An 18829-nucleotide genomic window follows, 5' to 3' on the forward strand; every position below is an offset into this window, starting at 1 on the left:
AAAATCAACCCCTCGGGAAGGAAATGCTGTATATGAAGCTGTGTATGATATAACAGAGATGCTTAGAAGTATTTTAGCAAACTATGAAGATGCCTCAAGGTTTTAAGAAGAGGCTGTGGTAACTTTTTTTCACCTCAAAAATGACTTTGGTCATTGTGTAAAGAGTGAACTGTTAAAGAAGAAGCAGAGATGATAAGGAGACCTGTGGTAATCTAGGCAAATGGATGAGGGTAGCAGCAGATGACGCAGAAAGAAAAGAACAAATTGGTGTCCCTGAAGGTAGAGACGGACCAATTCTGAATCCTCAAGTGAATTCTGGATGTATATGTCTATTGCATGAAGTTCTCAAGTCAAAATATCAAGCAAAAATACAAGTGGGCTGGAGAGATGGCTCAGTGGTTAAGAGCACTGGCTGCTCTGCCAGAGGACCCAGTTCGATTCTCAGCACCCAGATGGGGGCTCACAACTGTCTATAACTTCATTTCCAGGGGATCTGACACCCTCACATAGACATACATTCAGGCAAAACACAAATGCATGCAAAATAATAATAACTAATTAAAAATAAAAACCAGTAAGAGCTAGAATCATTTTATGGTAAAGAACAAGACAAGCAAGATTAGTAAGGACATGGTAGGAGGCTCAGAAGTTCACAATTCAGCTTCAACTTCACCTGATTTCACTGGATACCAGGTTTCAAAAGAGAAAAAGTCATTCAATATCATACTGAAGGCTGCGTATGCCAACCTCTGCATTTGTTTGTGTAAACATTTCCTTAATGCTGTCATCTTTTTGGTTGCTACAAAATGTCACATTCATTGTATTTCCAGGCCATTCTTCTAATGAAATGGTTGACAGGTATGCCAACACCTTTTCTGCTAGAGGTTCCTCAAGTAAGGGCTCTGGGGGATGCTTGGCTCCTAGAGAACCATTGAAAAACCAGTCATCAGCTGCTTCCACACTTTGGCTGCTATTAGAACTAGTGACTGATGTTGACAAGCTCAGTGTCACACTGCTGCCATTTGCTCCCGAGGTCATCTCAGGCAACTCACGGTCAACGGGTTCTGGAAGGCAGACTTCATCTTCAGAGTTGACTGCTGTTAAAAAAAAAAAAAAAGCCTACTATTACATATTGACAAGTCAAGTCACTTTTTTTAAAGACAAGGTTTCTCTGTGTAGCCCCAAAACTAGCTCTATAGACCAGACTGGTCTCAAACTCAGAGACTGCCTCTGCTTCTCGGGATCTGGGATTAAAGGTGTGGACCACCATGCCCAGCTTTTTCAGAATGACTATGTATTTATCTGTTCACCTATCTATCTATCTATCTATCTATCTATCTATCTATCTGTTTATTTGTTTGTTTATTTTGAGACAGGGTTTCTCTGTGTAGCCCTGGCTGTCCTGGAACTAGCTCTGTAGACCAGGTCTCAAACCCAGAGATTCACCTGCCAAGTGCTGGAATTATAGGTGTGCACCAACATGCCTAACAGACAAGTCTTTTTTTTTTTTTTTTGAACTGAGGATCGAACCCAGGGCCTTGCGCTTGCTTAGGCAAGTACTCTAACACTGAGCTAAATCCCCAACCCCAGACAAGTCTTAATTAACAGTATTTTTAGGGCTATCATGGGTAAGACAGTGCTAGAAGAGAAAACACCAAGTTGACATCATCCCTACAGTATTAAATACATGATATTTAAGTGTTCTAATCCAGGAAAATATTCTAACTAGGTTGGAAACCTCAGTTCTACAGTGTACCTTTAAAAAGTTTCTTAGAGGGGTTGGGGATTTAGCTCAGTGGTAGAGCGCTTGCCTAGCAAGCACAAGGCCCTGGGTTCGATCCTCAGCTTTTAAAAAAAAAAAAAAAAGTTTCTTAGAGCCAGGAGGTGGTAGCACACACCTTTAATCCCAGTACTTGGGGGGCAGATGCAGGTGGATCTACAAGTCTGAGGTCAGCCTGGTCTACAGAGTGAGTTCCAGGACAGCCAGAGCTGTTCCATAGAGAAACCCTGTCATGAAAAACGAAAACAAAACAAAGCAAAACCAAAAATTACTTGTACCACTATATAAAACCACAACCAATCAAAACTCAGAGTTGTGGAGCACAGTCCCAATGGATACATCTATAAAACACTCCAAGACCTAAGACTCAGGGAACATTGTGGAAAAGGGAGTTGAAAAATGGCAAAAACCAGAGGATCCGGGAGTTTGCTGTGAGAGTGTGTCTGAAGCTACGCCCATAAAGTCTCACCAACATGACTGCCCAAGCATGAGCTGAACATGGATGATACCCATGGGCATGTCAAAGTGGATGGGGACAGCCCCCAAGGCCTCAACCTGCACCAAGAACTATAGGAAGTTGAGGGAAGCTGGGAGCAGGAGAGATGCTCTTCCCCGGGAAGAGTCCACCAGTTGGTTGTCCAATATCAGATGGTCAGTCCTGGAAACACAAGTGATGCCACACGGACTGAACAGGTTGTGTTTAGGAGTATATATGGCTATCCATATAAACATATGCAGACAATAACAATGAAAAAGAGGGGGTCATGCATTTGAAGGAAATCGGGGAGAGGTCCACAGGAGAGTTTGCAAAGAGGAAAGGGAAAGGAGAGATGTAATTATAAAAAATTTTTAAAAAAGAGTCTCGGGCCTGGAGAACTGACTCAGCGGTTAAGAACACCCCTTGCTCTTGGGGGAAGACTTAAGTTAGTTTCCCAGCGCTCTAGTCACGTGGCTTACACCTGTAACTCCAGCTCTAGGGGATCTGACACCTTCTTCTGGATTCCATAGGTGACTAAACTCACTTACACTCCCCACCCCCACTATTAATTTTTTTTTTTTCAAGTAGGGTTTCTCTATGTAGTTTTGGGTGGCTTACTGGCCTTTAACTATGTAGACCCTACTGGCCTCTAACTCAGAGAGATCATCTTTTCTCTTCCTCCCAAGGTGCTAGGGTTAAAGGCATGCACCATCATGGCTGGCTTAATTTTTTTTTTTAACTTTTATTCTTTGTGGATTTCACATCATGTATTTTGATCCCACTTTTCTCCCTGTCCCCTTGCATCTGCCCTCTGCCCTTGCAAACTCACCACCCAACAAAACCAAATTTAAAGGAAAAAACAAAAACCAAACAATACAAAGAAACAAAACAAAAACAAACAGCCAGGCAGTGGTGGCCCACGCCAGTAATCCTAGCACTTGGGAGGCAGAGCCAGGCGGATCTCTGTGAATTTGAGGCCAGCCTGGGCTACAGAGTGAGTTCCAGGAAAGGCACAAAGCTACACAGAGAAACCCTGTCTCAAAAAACCAAACCAACCAAACAAACAAAAAACCCCAACCAAACTAACTAACTAACTAACTAGGAAGAATCTTGTCGTGGAAGCTGTGGTGTGGTCCGTTGAGTCACAGTTCACCCTTCAGTCTGTTCATTTTTGCTTGCAAGTGTTCATTGCCAGAAGTCCTTGGTCAGGCTCGAGGCCTCTGGTTTCTGTTACACCACCTACAATGGGCTCTCTCTAGGGCTCCTCTTGGTCATCCTGTTGTGGTCCTGTGTCAGGGAGATCCTGCTATTTTGGATCTATAGGTTTGTCTTAACAGTTCATAGATCTGGTGGATGCTGGGGTGGGCCAGTTCGTAGTCCTGGTTCTGGGACTGGGTGGTAGCTGGGTTGGTCTGCTCGCTAGCTGTCCCTCATCACTACCTGAATGATCTCTCCAGCACCGGCTTGGCTAGCTCCCCCGATGCAGCCTACAGCAAGGAGGGGCAGGAGAGTTCTCCTGCTCTTGGGTCCTCAGATCTGGGTCCCCCACATTCACATCACCAGAGCCAGCTCTACTGTTGTGTCCAGGCAAGGTGCAGGGCCCTCTCTCCTGATTGCTGTAGGAAGCATCATGGGGCCTGGGGTCAGCTCTCCTATTCTTATTCCCCGGGGCTGGCCCACCTGTGACCCCGACAACAGGGTCAGCTCTAGTGTGCTGCCCAGGCAGAAAGCAGAGGCTGCTTTTTCGTGCAACCAGTGAGAGTCAGGGCTAGCTCTCCTACTCTCCTGACCCCAGGGTCTGTAGCTGAATTGTTAGAAGGTCTTATTAATAAAATCAAACCCAAGGCCAGGTATTGGGGTGAATGCTGGAAGATCAGAGAAGCAGAACAAGCCACAGCTACCTCACCTCGCCAGTTCCTCAGCTGATCCTGTTTCCTTAGACTGGAAGCATCTCAGTCCTCACGCAGAATGAATCTCAGCTGAACTGTTGCTCAAAGCCTGAAAGCTTAACCAGCCAAATGCTTCTAGTTTCTGGCCCTCACGCCTTATATATCTTTCTGCCTTCTACCATCACTCCCTGGGATTAAAGGCGTGAGTCACCTCGCTTGGCTGTATCCTTGAACAGATGGATTTCTGCCTCTGGAATGCTAGGATTAAAGGCGTGTGCTACCACTGCCTATCCTCTATGTTTAATTTTGTGGCTGTTCTGTCTCTGACCTCAGATAAGTTTATTAGGGTGCACAATATTTTGGGGAACACATTACCACCACAAGGGTCAGCTCTCTCACCTGCCACAGGTGGGCAGGTGGGGAGGGCATCTTTCCCTCACCCATGCCACCACTTGGGAGATTGGGGGAGGGGGCAGGGTCAGCTCTCCTACTCTCATGCCCTCAGGGTCAGCTCACCAGTGTCCTTGACCACAGGGTTAACTCTAGTGTACTTCCCAGGTGAGGTGCACACCTATAGTGAGGGGTGGGGCTATCTTTCCCAGTACAGGGGCAAGCTCTCCCCTGAGGGGTAGGGGCAGTTTACCTGCTGCAGTATCCAGCAAGGGGCAAAATCAGCCATCCCAGGGCCAGTGAAGGGCAGGGATGGTGCAGCACAGCATAGTTCCAATGACCTCCATGCTAACACAGTCCATGGACATCACCACAGACCCCAGCTGCAGCAGGACCAGGACCCAGACATGGCCCTCTACAGCAGCTCTGCCTCAGATGCCACCATGGCCCCTGGTGGTAGCATGGCCTAGCAGCCCCATATCCCTTGGGCATCAACGTGGTCCATGGACACCACCCCAGATCCTGGCCTCCGCAGGGCAACAAACACAGACATGGCCCTAGGTAGTGCCCTGTGCCCAAATGTCTCCATGGTTCCAGGTGGCAGCACTGTAAATTTTTTTTAAAGCTTAAATTTTTTCTTAATGATTTATAGTTGAATATTGCATTTTTTTAAAATCAATGAGCGGGATCATTAAAAAAAAAAAAAAGCCATTTGGTCCACAGTGAGTGGTAAGAATCCATACATGGAGGCATTTCTTTTTTTTAAACATTCTTTCTTCCTCCCATCCTTCTTTCCTTCCTTATTTGTTTATTTTTTGCTTGCTTGTTTATTTATTTATTTATTTATTTATTTATTTATTTATTTATTTATCTTGAGACAGAGTCTCTCTACTTGAGTGTGGCTGTCCCAGAACTCACTGTAGACCAGGCTGGCCTTGAACTGACAGAGATCCTTCTGCCTCTGCCTCCTGAGTCCTGGGATTAAAGGAATGTGCCACCAAGACCAGCTTTGAATTAAAAAAAAAAGAAAGATTTATTTTGTTTAAGTGTGCTTGGTATTCTTGGAGGTCAGAAGAGGGTGGCAGATCTCTTGGGGCTGGAATTATGGAAGGTTGCGAGCTGCCATGTAGGTGTTGGGAATCAAACCCTGGTCCTCTAAAAGGGCAGCTGGTTCTCTTAACTGCTGAGCCATCTCTCCAGCCCCAATAGGTATTTCTATAGATCCTTATGGTCTACAAAGCATCTTATCATTCCAGATCTCATTTATTATCTGAACAATTCTTCGGGGAGTTATTGTTGGTGCCACTTCACAAATGAGCAAACTGTGACACAGAGAAACCACCTACCATCCATAACGTGGATATCAACCTAGATATTAAGTTGTGTGATTTTCATATTAGACTCCACAGTGGACAGTTTAAAATGTTTGCGGCCAGGTGTGTTGGTGTGATCCCTGCCCTTGGGAGGCCAAGGAAGATCAGAGTTAGAGACCATTGCTTCAGGCCAGCCAGGGATAAGTAGTAAGATTCTGTTCCCAAACAAAGCAAACAAAGCCAAAAATGAAAAACAACACAAAAAACAAGGAAACCCCCTGCAAACCCAAAAGTTAAGTTTTAGAAGATACCACAAAATTCCTAAAATACATATTATACGACTTTACATGTTAACTTTTTAACATATTAAATTTTTTCACACTACATTTAAAATTGTTTAAAATATATTTTATATTCATTTCTAAAATTTTGTAGGACAAGTTTTGAGATATAAAGACATGGCATAAATATCTAAATGGCTACAAAATACCCAAGATTTTTGTCCCATACCTGACTCATTTCAACCCTCAGCGTTACTGCAGGGTCACCATTATGATGCCTTTGAATTCAAATAAGAAAAAAAATTCACATTTTAAGGCAGGGTACTACATTTTTTTTCCTTAAAAAGATATGCCAATTCACTGGGTTGGGGATTTAGCTCAGTGATAGAGCATTTGCCTAGCAAGTGCAAGGCCCTGGGTTTGGTCCTCAGCTCTGAAATAAAATAAAAAAAAAAAAAGATATGCCAATTCACATACTAGTACATTGATATCTTTTGAATTTTTATGGAACATAAAATAAGTACAATTTAGGATAGCTTCTTGATTCTTTAAGATTTAAGAAAATATTTGCTACACAAATACTTCTAACAAGTTCTTGAAAATAAAAAGTACCTTTTGTTTGTGTTGTTTCTCTTTCTCTTTTCTCCGCCTACAAAAAAGTCATTTGCATGTTTTAAAAATGAAGGAAATTTGTATAGCTCCTATAATGTATTTATATATTTATATTAGTAAGAGATGCAATATTACAAATTTTTGATAGAAATGTTTTTTCTACAGTATGTTCTTTTTCTTCCCCCCAAACTATTTTAACAGAAAAGAAAACCCAGTTATTTGAAAATCTGAGGGCTGGAGAGATGGCTTGTCAGCTAAGCACATACACTGCACAGTGTCCCTTTTCCATACCCGTGACACTGGGCCACTCTGAGAGACTGCACCGTCCACTACGTGGGTGAAGCTCCTGTAGGAGCTCTACCTCCTAAGGCTCCTGCCACCTCAGTGCTGTCCTTTGAGGGCTTAGAGCTCATGACCCTCCGGGAGATGGGCCACCTCCAAATGTTGGGAGCCACTGACCGAACTGCATCTCAATGAAGCTGTTATGCAAAACCAAAGTGTTCTGAAAATAAAGCTTTTCAAAGCGAAAGTAAATATAATCCTGGAGCTCTATTGTTAGGCTGACTTTTGGAACGTTTTATTAACAGTATGACCCAAGAAATAAAAACAGAAATTAATCCCAGCACTCGGAGTCAGAGGCAGGCGGATCTCTGTGAGTTCGAGGCCAGCCTGGGCTACAGAGTGAGTTCCAGGACAGCCAGGGCTACACAGGTTCGCCACCACTGCCCGGCTCCACAATATATGAAGAACTCTTAATTTCAATGTTGAGAAAATAATCCAGTTAGAAAATACTAGAGATTTAGAGACATATTTTTACTAAGAGTATAGATGATAAAGATATGAAAAGATATGCCAAACCACTTACTGGGAAATAAAAATTGAAACATACTTATGTTGTCTTATACAGAGAGGAACATGGATCTTGCCTTGGCGTGAACTACTTCTGACTGACCTGGGAGGTGGCTGCTAAAGGGTGGGATGGCTGCGGAGACTTTTTTATTCTTATTACGTGTGTGTGTGTGTGTGTGTGTGTGTGTGTGTGTGTGTGTGTGTGTACTCACGTGCTTGCTTTCATGCAATTGCACACATGTAGAGGTCAGAGGACCCCTTTTTAGATTTGATTCCTTCCTTGCACTGTATGTATCCTGGGGACAGAACTGAGGTCATCAGACTGGGTTGCAAGCACCTTTACCCACTAAGCCATCTTACTGGCTCCAAATTTCTTAGCGTAAGATAATGAAGGGGCTGGGTTGGAGCTAGTGGTGGAACACTTGCCTAGCATGCACAAGGCACTAGCACTGCAGGTCAGGATTGAACATACACATTCTTGTGTATGCACATCTCCCCCCATTCCCCCCACGCGCCAACATGGGTTGGTCACCCACGATCACTCATCTTTTCATTAAATCTTTCTCTGTAGCACAGAGAACTTTACCTTGTTGCTACTCTGTCATCTACATTTATATAATATTCTGAATTCTTTGTTGTGGTTTCAACAATGTTCATAGCATCTAAATTAGGGGTAAATCCCATCTCAAGAAACCATTTTGGAGAGATTCTGGGTTTGATGGAGGACTAGCAGCTGCTTCAGTGTGATCAAGTGAGGAAGAACTGCGATGTGTGAACAGAGTATGCCAAAAAAAAGAGGAAGCAAGGGAAGAGCTTCACCACAAGAGGTGCTGTAGCACAGCGGGCAAGTGTGGAGAACCAGGCCCGGGAGGCATCAACCGGAAGGCCAAGCCCAACACAGCTCCACCTCCAGGCTCCCTGCAGAGGGAGGGGGAAGCAGAAGCTTCTTCTAGTAGGGAAGTCATCCCGGGGGTCCTGGTGAGAAGCTGCTGGCATTCCTACTCACAGGCCATGTTCACAGCCCTCACAGACCTTAAAACCAGTGACTTCTCTTGTGGGATGGGTCAGCAATGAGATTCCCCTGACTCAAAGGGCTGAGGCTGAGTGTCATCTTTAGAGGGGACACACTGTTTAAAACTGACCTACCCTTGGGTCCTGAGAACAGAAACTAATTATGTCAGCGGCCTGAATTCAATCTGTCACAGCCCCAGCCTGAGAGATGGCTGTAGAGTGTGGAAGGCACACACTAAGAAGCCCCAAAGTGCAGGTATCTGGTAGCTCCACCACTGGTCCCTGGGAGCAGATATCATCAATATAACTTTGAAGTCAGCAGGCAAATCAACTTCTGGAGCCACCTCTCTGCTATGAGGTTAACTACTGTAGAGTCTGTGTACTTTGAAACTCTAGCTACAGATTTTCTAGAGGACCCAGGTTCCCAAGTCAAGTGACTCAACAACCACCTGTAACTCCAGCTCCAGAGGATTTGAACCCTCTGGCTAAGGCCACACACATATGCGCCTGCACACAGACAATTAAAAATAAAGATTTATTTTAATTTACAATTTTGTGTATGTGTGCTTCTCTGTATGTGTGCAGAACTCACAGGGGCCAGAAGAGGGCATTGGATCTCTGATCCTCTGCAATAGCATCATATGCCCCGGGCCGTCTCTCCAGCCCTGCTAAGTGGATTTTGAAAAGATGAACACAGGTTTGCCTGTATGGAGCTCAGTGCTATCGATGCTTCCCCTACCTCTGGTGAAACAGGCAGAAAGAAACCACTCAACTGGAACATTCACCATCTAGAGGGTATGAATTGGGAACTCTTGGGATGGTGGGAGACTCTGTCCAACTCACAGACTGAAAAGGCTAAGTGTGTCCAGCAGAGGCCTGTGGTACACAGAGAAAGAACACTACTGAAGTGCAGACGGCCCTGGTTGACATCAGACATTCGTACAGTACTGACCCCTCGGCACCAGCATAAATCACGGTAAACAGAGCTCAGAGCCCAGTTTAACTGGCCCCAGCCCTAGACACATATTAAATAAACATCATACATCCTTGGAGAACTGTGATGACCGTGAGCAGTTCCTCTGCTTCTCTTCTAACGGTGAACGCTAAAAACACCGACAGCAGCCGGTGCTGATTCGGATGCGAGGTGAAACAATGGTTCTCCTTCCTGGCCAGTGGGGATGCGAAATAGAGTTTCTCATAAAACCACACACACACAATATGATTAATAACCATTCTCTCTGGTATCTTCCCAAGTGAGTTGAAAAGTCGTCCACACAAAAGCCTGCACAAAAGTGTTTATATCGCACTTTTGCTCATAATGGCCCAAACTTTGAAGCAACCAGGATGTCCTTCTGTGGGTAAAAGGACCAGTTGAACTGGTAGTTCATTTTTCTTCTATCTTGACTGTAGTCTGTCTAGGTCTAGGATCATTTTTTTTGTCTGTGTAGGCTCTGTGGCAAAACAGTGTTGCCGGATGGTTACTAGACGCGTGGTTGCTGAGTTCAACTTGAATTCAAGGTGAAGGCTGTGTAACCAAGGCCTGCCATCCTATCTGTCCTCAGTCTTTATCTGAATGCCGTTAGACCATCAGTTCATTTGTTTAGCTCGGCTCTGTCATGGTTTTCCATTTTTACCTTGTCATGTTCTACTTTGTCCTTCTGATGCTGTTATGACACAGAACGTTGTTAATTGTGGTCTGCTTTTCTCATCAGTACCACACAAGCATCTTGAAAGCAGGGGCAACATCTTAATCTCCCCAGCGGGTGGGGGGGGGCAAGATCTTCAAATATAATATGGATTAGTAGATCTTTACCAAATTGAATTAAATTACACTTAACTGCTTTGGTCGGGCTATCTGGTTACCTGAGCATTTCTTATCTCCAAATTTCTTTTTTTCTTCTAGTCCCAAGAATTTTGCATGTACCCCCAACACACCATTATCTTCATACTATCCTAGTATGGAGAGTATAGGGTTTTGTTTGTTTGTTTTTTGCTGAAAGGTATATAAAAGCAACTGGAGACAGACTATATTTTCACTTAATTTTTCGGTTCTTTTAGAAACTTTATCACCCTCCAGAAATAAAAGAGAACCAGTTTTCCTGTTGTACGGACCTTCGGCTCGGATAATTTAAATTTTAGCTCCATGCTTTTGTATCCTAAACTAAAACATAATAGTGGATCTATTAGCCTTCTAATGGAAAGACAACACGCTGGTAACATGGTCTAGGACTCTCCAAGGAGTCTGCTTTAAAACAGGACACTCTACCTGTCGTTGAGGTTGGCCAGCATGAAAGTTTCGGGAAATGAAAACACACTGAGAATGAGATTTAATCTTCGGTTTGGATGGTCTTTGCTTCAGTTTTTCATCAGTTAATTTAACTTGGGAACCTTGAAATATTTCCCTGGAAAACATTGTGCAGAAAATATTATTAGACAGGAATCAGATTATATGATTATATATGCCAATTGAGATAATAATCTCTAACACTTATACACAGGAGTTTGAAGTCAGCATGTTGCAGACCTTTAAAAGTAGCCATCCAGCCTCGTGGACTGAGCAGCTACTGGGTTCTTAGACTTTCCTTTGAGAGACAACCATTGTTGGACTAGTCAGACCCTAACCTGAGAGACATTCTAATAAATCCCATATATATATATATATACACACACACACACATATACATACACACATACATATATATACACATATATAATGTATAAACCCATATATATGTACATATATACAATATATACACATTATATAGTATATAATATATAACATACATATACACATATATATTCATTCTATCAGTTCTGTTTCTCTTGATAACCCCGACTAGTAACAATATTTTAATAAATGATGCCAGACAATGAATATTATTCAGTGATACAAAGAAAGGAGTTGTCAAGCCACAAAAGACACAGAGGAGAGCTGGACATAGTGACTCACACCGGTAATCCAGAGCCTGGGAGGCTGAGGCAGGAGGATTGTCATGAGGTTAAGATCAACCTGTGCCTCCTAGTGATTTTCAGGCCAGTTAGGCTACATGGTTAAGCCCTGTCTAAGAAAAAGTCTGAGAAGGCTACATTCTATGATTTGACATCTGATTGCAACTCTATGAACTCACTCTGGAAAAGACTGAACTACTGAGGCCTGGGAAGACCAGTGATTGCCTGGGGTTAGGGAGGGGGAGGGGCGGATAGATGAAGCACAGAGGAATTTTAGGGAAATGACAATACTCTGGCTGATACTGTAACTGTATGTGCAAATCACTCTTCATTGGTGAAAACCATGGAATGTACATGAAGAGGAAATCTTCATGTCAGACGGATGTTAACAGCCTGTTGACACAAGGTCTTCAGTTTTAACTCCCTCTAAACAATAATAATGGGGCCATCTATTTTTGCAGAGGTACTAGGAAGTTTCCAAGTCAGTTCTAGAGAGCATCATATTGGATTCCTTCATAAGATATGAACAATTAAGATCCAGTCACTCACTGAATTCAATCCACTGAACAAGTATTTAACCCATATGTCAGAAATGTTGGGTGTCAAATATTTAAGAGTGTGCTGGGGGCAGGTCCTGTAACCGTCACCTTCATGACCTGTCATATAGCTTACGTACTAATAAGGAAGATAGACACTACGAGAAGATGAGGAATTATGGCTGTGGGAAGTGCCATTTAGGAAAGTTACCAGATGCTGTGTGTGAGTTTGTACAAAGGGAATCAACCTGGCTAGGGTGGTCAGTGAAGGATTTCCCGAGGAAAGGGTGGTTGAACTAGGCTGCTAAAGAATAAGACTAATGGTTAGGTCAAATCTGGTAGAAAGGGAGAGATGTGGAAGAGATGTTATTCTAGGCAGATGAAATATCAAATACAAAGCTATGAGGTCCGGAGTTCTGCCATGTAGGAGAAACACAAAAAGCAAGACAGAAAGTAGGAGACGGAGTGAGGAGTATGCAGGGGCAGATAATATGGGGCTTGAAAGACAGGTCACTTGGGTTTCTCTTCAAACCAATGGGAAGTCCTTTGAAAAACAGTGGGCATGGGGGAGAAGAAGCGAGTGATCTGATGAGATTTGCATGTGGAAAACGTATGGCTGAATGTGGAGAAGACAGGAACTTGACCTTGAAGGCAGGGTCAGCTATAAACCCCTGTGTAGCTGTCCGTGTGGAGGACAAGGAAGACGTGGAGGGCCCAGCAGTGGCTGACAGAATGAAATGGATGTGAGCCATTTACAAGGGGAAAAATTGAACTTGGCAATAGCTCGAGTGTGTTAGGGTGGGAAACAAGAGGGACCTGTCAGGTGTGTCTTCTGCTTTGAGAAGAAAAGCATCCCTCCTTTGACTCTTGTTACAATTCACATCTAAAATATGGCCCACAAACTCACAAAATGCTTTGATGACTCTGGTTGGGAGAGGCTATGGGACCTTTAGGAAGTGGAGCTTAATAGCTTTCTACTTTTTGGCCCACAGATGCCACACACTTCCACATCTGTGAATGTGGCCGTGCCTTTCCCACTGTGACAGGCTGAAATCTCCTGAAACCACGAGCCAAAATAAGCCGTTCCTAAGTTATTGTGTCAAGTATTTCAGCCACTGTGATACAAAAGCACCTAATACAATTATATGTGCACCTCCAGCTACTGTCCCCTTTATTAGTTTTCTAAACACACACACACACACACACACACACACACACACACACACACACCCCTCTTGAAAGAGACATCTATACTTTTCTCTGTTTTCTCACATCTCATTGTCCTCAAGGACCAACCTCGGAACCTATCATTGCACTAACATTTCATCAAAGTTACCAATGACCTCCACCTCCTGAAATCAGTCACTTTCTGTCCTCATCATCCTCAGCTTCAGGATTTCAGTATAACTGGCTCATACCTCCTTCTTGTAATATTTTTAAATTTCTACTCCCTTGACTATCCACCTTCTAGGTTCTTCTCAGATACTGATTTTTCTCTACTTAGCTGCTAAATTTCCAAATGCAGGTAGTATGAAGGGCACAGCCACAGGTTATCTTCCTTCCTTCCTTCCTTCCTTCCTTCCTTCCTTCCTTCCTTCCTTCCTTCCCTTCTTCTCTCTCTCTCTCTCTCTCTCTCTCTCTCTCTCTCTCTCTTCCTTCCTTCCTACTTTTTTCCTTCTTTCCTTCCTTTCTTCTTTTTCACAACAGGGTTTCTCTCTGTAACCACCCTGGCTGTCCTGGAACTTGCTCTGTAGACCAAGTTGGCCTCAAACTCACAGAGATCTGCCTGTCTCTGTCTCCCGAGTGCTGTTCTAAAGGCGTGCTCCATGGCCCAGCTGCCATAAATCATTTTTCAACAACCATTCCCTGGTGAGTCTCATCCAGTTCTATGACTTTAGAATCTCTATACCTAATCTTCCATTGTGGCTTCTCAGTTTCTACCAGCACACCCAATTGCAACACAGCATTCCCATTTTGGACTTTAAATAGGCTTTAAAACTCACGTTGAACACACAAGTCTTAGTTTATCACACACACACCCCCACGGATCCCCTTTATGATAATTTCCTCATCCCAGAAAATAGCACGACCCACCCAGCTGCCTGAGACAAAATCCCAGGTATCAGCCTTCACGCTGCTGCCTCACTCTTCTTCCTCACTCAGCTTGTTCTATCAAGTCCCAGCTCCACCTGGGAAACACATCTCAGGTCCAAACTCCTCTTTTTGTCTCATCTAGTCATAGTAGTTCGAAACAGCCTCAGTTCTCACAGACGAAAGCTAGGCTGCTCATTTGCCTGCCTACTCTTTATTGCTCCATTCGGTTCCAGGCTTTACAGAGGAATGTCGTTTGAAAATATAAGCCAGAACTGTCATATCTTGTTATTAAGAATGCATGTTCGTTTTGATCAGTAGTCTCTTAAAAAATAATCATGTGCAGGGCATTGTTGGCACACACCTTTAATTCTAGCACTTGGGAGGTGGAGGCAGGTGGATCTCTGTGAGTTCAAAGCCAGCCTGGTCTACATGTGCTATTATGTGCTAGGCCATCTTGCTGGCCCTTAGGAAATTTTGCACAAGGCATATTTAATAAATCTTGTTCTTTGAACTCAAGGCTCAGATTCAACACAAACTCCTTGTACAGGCTCCCCTGGTGCACCTTTTATGTTTGCTCATTTATCCATCTCCTGTCCAGTCTAGCAAACAAGAACCTTTCTGTCTTGTTCACAGTTATATCCTGAATCCCAACAACAATGGAAGATAGTTAACAAATATTTCCTTTATTATTTATGTTTTATTGTGCTTTCATGAAATATTTGTTGAAACAATGAACAAATGAATACTTTCTGACTTGTGCATGGTGCAGAGACAGCTGCTGAGAAGATCTCTGGGAGAAAATGTGGGAAGATAATCTTACTATTTATAGTTTTAGAATGCCAGAATGCAAATTCTGAGCTGATTAAATAAGTAGAAACACAAAATTTTAGAGTTGAAAAGAAGGCAGCATCAAGTAGTGTTTTGTGTGTTTCTGGAGAGAGAGCATTTTCAGACCACATCAGAGCATTCTGTCGGTTCTCTTGGCTCCTAAAGAAAAGGGGTCTTACCCTTCAGTCATGTCCTAACCTCCAAACTGGTAGGTTGCCCCCTAATTTCTAGCTTTAGATTATAATCAGAACCAAGTCTTTCAGTAAGTAAAAGAGGACTTGTTATCCCTCAAAATTTTTCAGTGCACCAAGATTGCTGGGATATTGCTCTAATCCTTCTTTCAGGCTATTTAGTGCACATAAAGCATTTTTCAACCACAGGGTCTCCAACCAAACCCCAGATTGTAGAATCAATTCCATAATAACAATTTAATTTAATATCTGTGGAAAAAAACCCTTCATTGAGTTTTCAGGTAAACTTTGTAATAAACCTTACCTTCGTTTGCAAATCAGGAACCACAAAGCAGATGCCAAAGCAAAGAAACCAATTCCCAGACTAACGGCACCAGCAGCCAGAAAATAGATTAAGTAATTAATAAAACCTGTACAAATAAATGATAAAAGATCATTTCATGCACATGTCTCAGTTCATTAGGTAAATCAGTGAGGTGATATTTACAATGATATAACATATGTTATATTGAGACTGACCAAGGAATCAGAGAGCCTGAATTCTAGTCCTATACAATCCAAATAAACAGGAGGACCCAGAGTTAGAGAACAGCATGGAATGCATCATGGATGGAATTGGGAAAGCATGCAGGGATCTCACTTTAGAGATGGAACAATCGGAGCCCATGCCACAGAAGTAACTGAGCCAAAGCTGGACAGCAATTGACACAGTGTTCTGATTTTTTTCTATTTTCTTTGCTAGCAAACATCTCCCAGCATCTCATCAGGTAGCTCACCACCACCTGTAACTCTAGCTACAAAGGGTCCCATGCATCTTGCCTCCAAAGATACCTGTATCACCTGCACATATCCACATCTAGGAAAAAAAAAGAAAAAGAAAAAGAAAGAGAAACCTTTAAAAATCTTCTTTCTTTCTTTCTTTTTTTTTTTGAGCTGAGGATCGAACCCAGGGCCTTGCACTTGCTAGGCAAGTGCTCTACCACTGAGCTAAATCCCCAACCCCCAAATCTTATTTCTTTTAGGGCTGGGCATGGTGGCGCACGCTTTTAATCCAAGAACCCGGCAGCAGAGACAAGACAATCTCTGTGAGTTCGAGGCCAGTATGGTTTACATAGTGAGTTCCAGGACAGCCAGGGTTATATAGAGAAACCCTGTCTCAATAAAATAAAAAAATTAATTTTTACATGTATTTATTTAGTGATGGGATCTCAAAGAATAAGTTAAAATAAAAAATGAAAAGGAAATAGTTTTAATGTGCTGATAATAAAGATAACACTAGAAACTTAAAAAAGAGAAAAATGGGCTGGAGAGATGGCTCAGAGGTTAAGAGCACTGGCTGCTCTTCCAGAGGTCCTGAGTTCAATTCCCAGCAACCACATGGTGGCTCACAACCATCTGTAATGAGATCTGGTGCCCTCTTCTGGCCTGTAGACAGAACACTGTATGTGTAAAAAAATAAATAAATCTTTAAAAAGAGAGAGAGAGAGAAAATGGCCAATAATCATGTAAAAACTTTACTAACTATAAATGTAGTATACATTAAACCACAAATAAAATGCTATGAAGACTACACCCAACATAAAATGCAGGAAAAAAAAAAGATGAAATTTAAACTGTTGACAAGGGAACAGGAATCTAAAAGTCTCATTCACTGCTGGGGGTGATACGATTTGGGAGGAGCTCTGGGAAACTGGCTGCATTATTAAGCTGAGTAGAGGCACACTCTACAGTTCAGCAGTTCAACCAATGAGAACACACACAACTCAGGTCCACATCCGTGTTAACGAAATTTGTAGCACAGTCTTTAGAGCAGGGTGATTTGAGGGAGCCCAATATTTGGGTAATGTGTATTGTGTACTGAGACTTCAGCACACTCAGCACTCAATACTTAGCAATACATCAAATTTAGATGGCCATTATCTGTGGGTGAACAAGAGAAATAAAACTGACTTTTTAATGTTCCATCCTTCAAATGATACACAGCTAATATGACAAAAATGTTCATTTAGGAGATTGTGTGGGTGTTTGTTACTGTCCTTTTTTTTGTTTCGTTCTTTTGACTTTTCTTTACTATTTAAACATTGTAAAAAAATAGAATGTTCTAAATTTTGAAACAAAAAAAGAAGGAAAAAGAATACTTATATAAGAAAAAATGTCAATGGGCTGTTACTGGGTACAGGCTTCTAGAAACCTATCTACATTGTCACATTCCTTCCAGGGGTAGAACACTTCCCTAATGTAAGGTTCTGGGGGTAATCTCCAGCAATAGGAAAAAATTGAGACTCAGCGAAAGAGGAACAAAATCAACAAGTTTATATTAATCTTATAGCCAAGTGAAAAATTTGAAGCATAAATTAATATATTAAAAATGAAGAGCACAATTACAGACACAGCAGAAGTGGGAATAAGAAAATGCTATCCATAATGAACACTAATAAATTTAAAGATTATTAAAATAATGAATACCTAAAAAAATAAATTTCTAAAAAGTGAATCGAGACGTGAAGAACCTCCTGTGCTGACCGCGCTCCAACAGTGAACGTTCCTAAGACCTGCGGGACTTTCTGATTGAAACCCGGCTAGCACCAGCCCCACAAAGAGACACAGTACGAGAAGGGCGAGGATTCTTTGTTATGCGTTGTAACCGGAAGCTGAGTGGCTACGATGGACAGACTAAGACTATTTTCCACAAAAAAGGTTAAAACTGCAGGGAAGATTGTGCTGAGGCCTGAGTGTGCTGAGCCCGACTGCAGGTCTACGAGGGCACTGGCGAGCAAGAGATGCGAGCATTGTGAACCCGAGGCTAAGAGAAAGTAATTTGGTTCTAAACTGATTTTGTTAGGAAGACAATAAAATCACGAGCTTTTACTCAAAATAAGAAGAAAGGGATAAAAAAGAAAGAAGTAACAGAAAATCCAAGGGAACACAAATTCGTTACATTGAATCAGCAGTTACAAATTTTCCCCAAAGTAATTGGTGGTCCCCCCCCCAAAAGGTTACAATTTCTACTTGTATACCCATGATGCTAGCATTTCTTATCTTATACAAGTTCTTCCAGAGAACAGGGAGCCTTTGCTGGCCGTTCCTCTAAACACATTTTCTTCTTTGTGGGCAAAACGCTAGACTGTCTCAGCTTCCCATACCATCAGATGAAGCAATGTGACAGAGTTCTGACCAATGGAATACTGAGGGCAATGATGTCATAAAAACCTTCTGCAGCTCTTTCTTCCCAACTCTGGGGGACAGTAGTGATCCCCAAGGGAACTGTGGAAGTCACAGGTTGATAGCTCCTCCATCAGTCTACTGGATCTGACTGACATAGAAAATTCAGCCTCACAAGATCTCATATTCTTTGCAAGGGCATGTTCTGTATTCTCCAATACAGAATAAAAAGAAACAGTTGAAAACCAGTAAAACTTGGAAACGATGCATTTTGAAACAGCATATGGGCAACAAGAAATCTCAAGGAGACAGAGAAAAATTTTAATGAGAATAATGAAAATACAATGTCAAGCAGGGTGGCTCAGGCCTTTAATCCCAGCACTCAGGAGGCAGAGGCAGGTGAGTCTCTGTAAATTTGACACCAGCCTGGTCTACAATGAGTATTCCAGTACAACCAGGGATGTTA

At 42.5% G+C, this 18829-nt stretch overlaps 1 protein-coding gene across 1 annotated transcript in view; it reads right to left on the minus strand.

The window, feature by feature from the left end:
* Nucleotides 1-711: 711 nt before the first annotated feature.
* C2H1orf185 (chromosome 2 C1orf185 homolog) overlaps nucleotides 712-18829 on the minus strand; it is a 67393-nt gene continuing 49275 nt past the window's right edge. The window contains exons 2-5 of the mRNA XM_036178592.1: nucleotides 15506-15611; nucleotides 10870-11005; nucleotides 6744-6780; nucleotides 712-1097 (exon numbers count right to left, since the gene is read on the minus strand). Of these exons, the coding sequence (XP_036034485.1) occupies nucleotides 712-1097; nucleotides 6744-6780; nucleotides 10870-11005; nucleotides 15506-15611 (665 nt within the window). The remainder of the gene's footprint in view (nucleotides 1098-6743; nucleotides 6781-10869; nucleotides 11006-15505; nucleotides 15612-18829) is intronic.

The sequence above is a fragment of the Onychomys torridus genome, chromosome 2 (assembly GCF_903995425.1).
Source record: "Onychomys torridus chromosome 2, mOncTor1.1, whole genome shotgun sequence".
Taxonomy (NCBI): domain Eukaryota; kingdom Metazoa; phylum Chordata; class Mammalia; order Rodentia; family Cricetidae; genus Onychomys; species Onychomys torridus.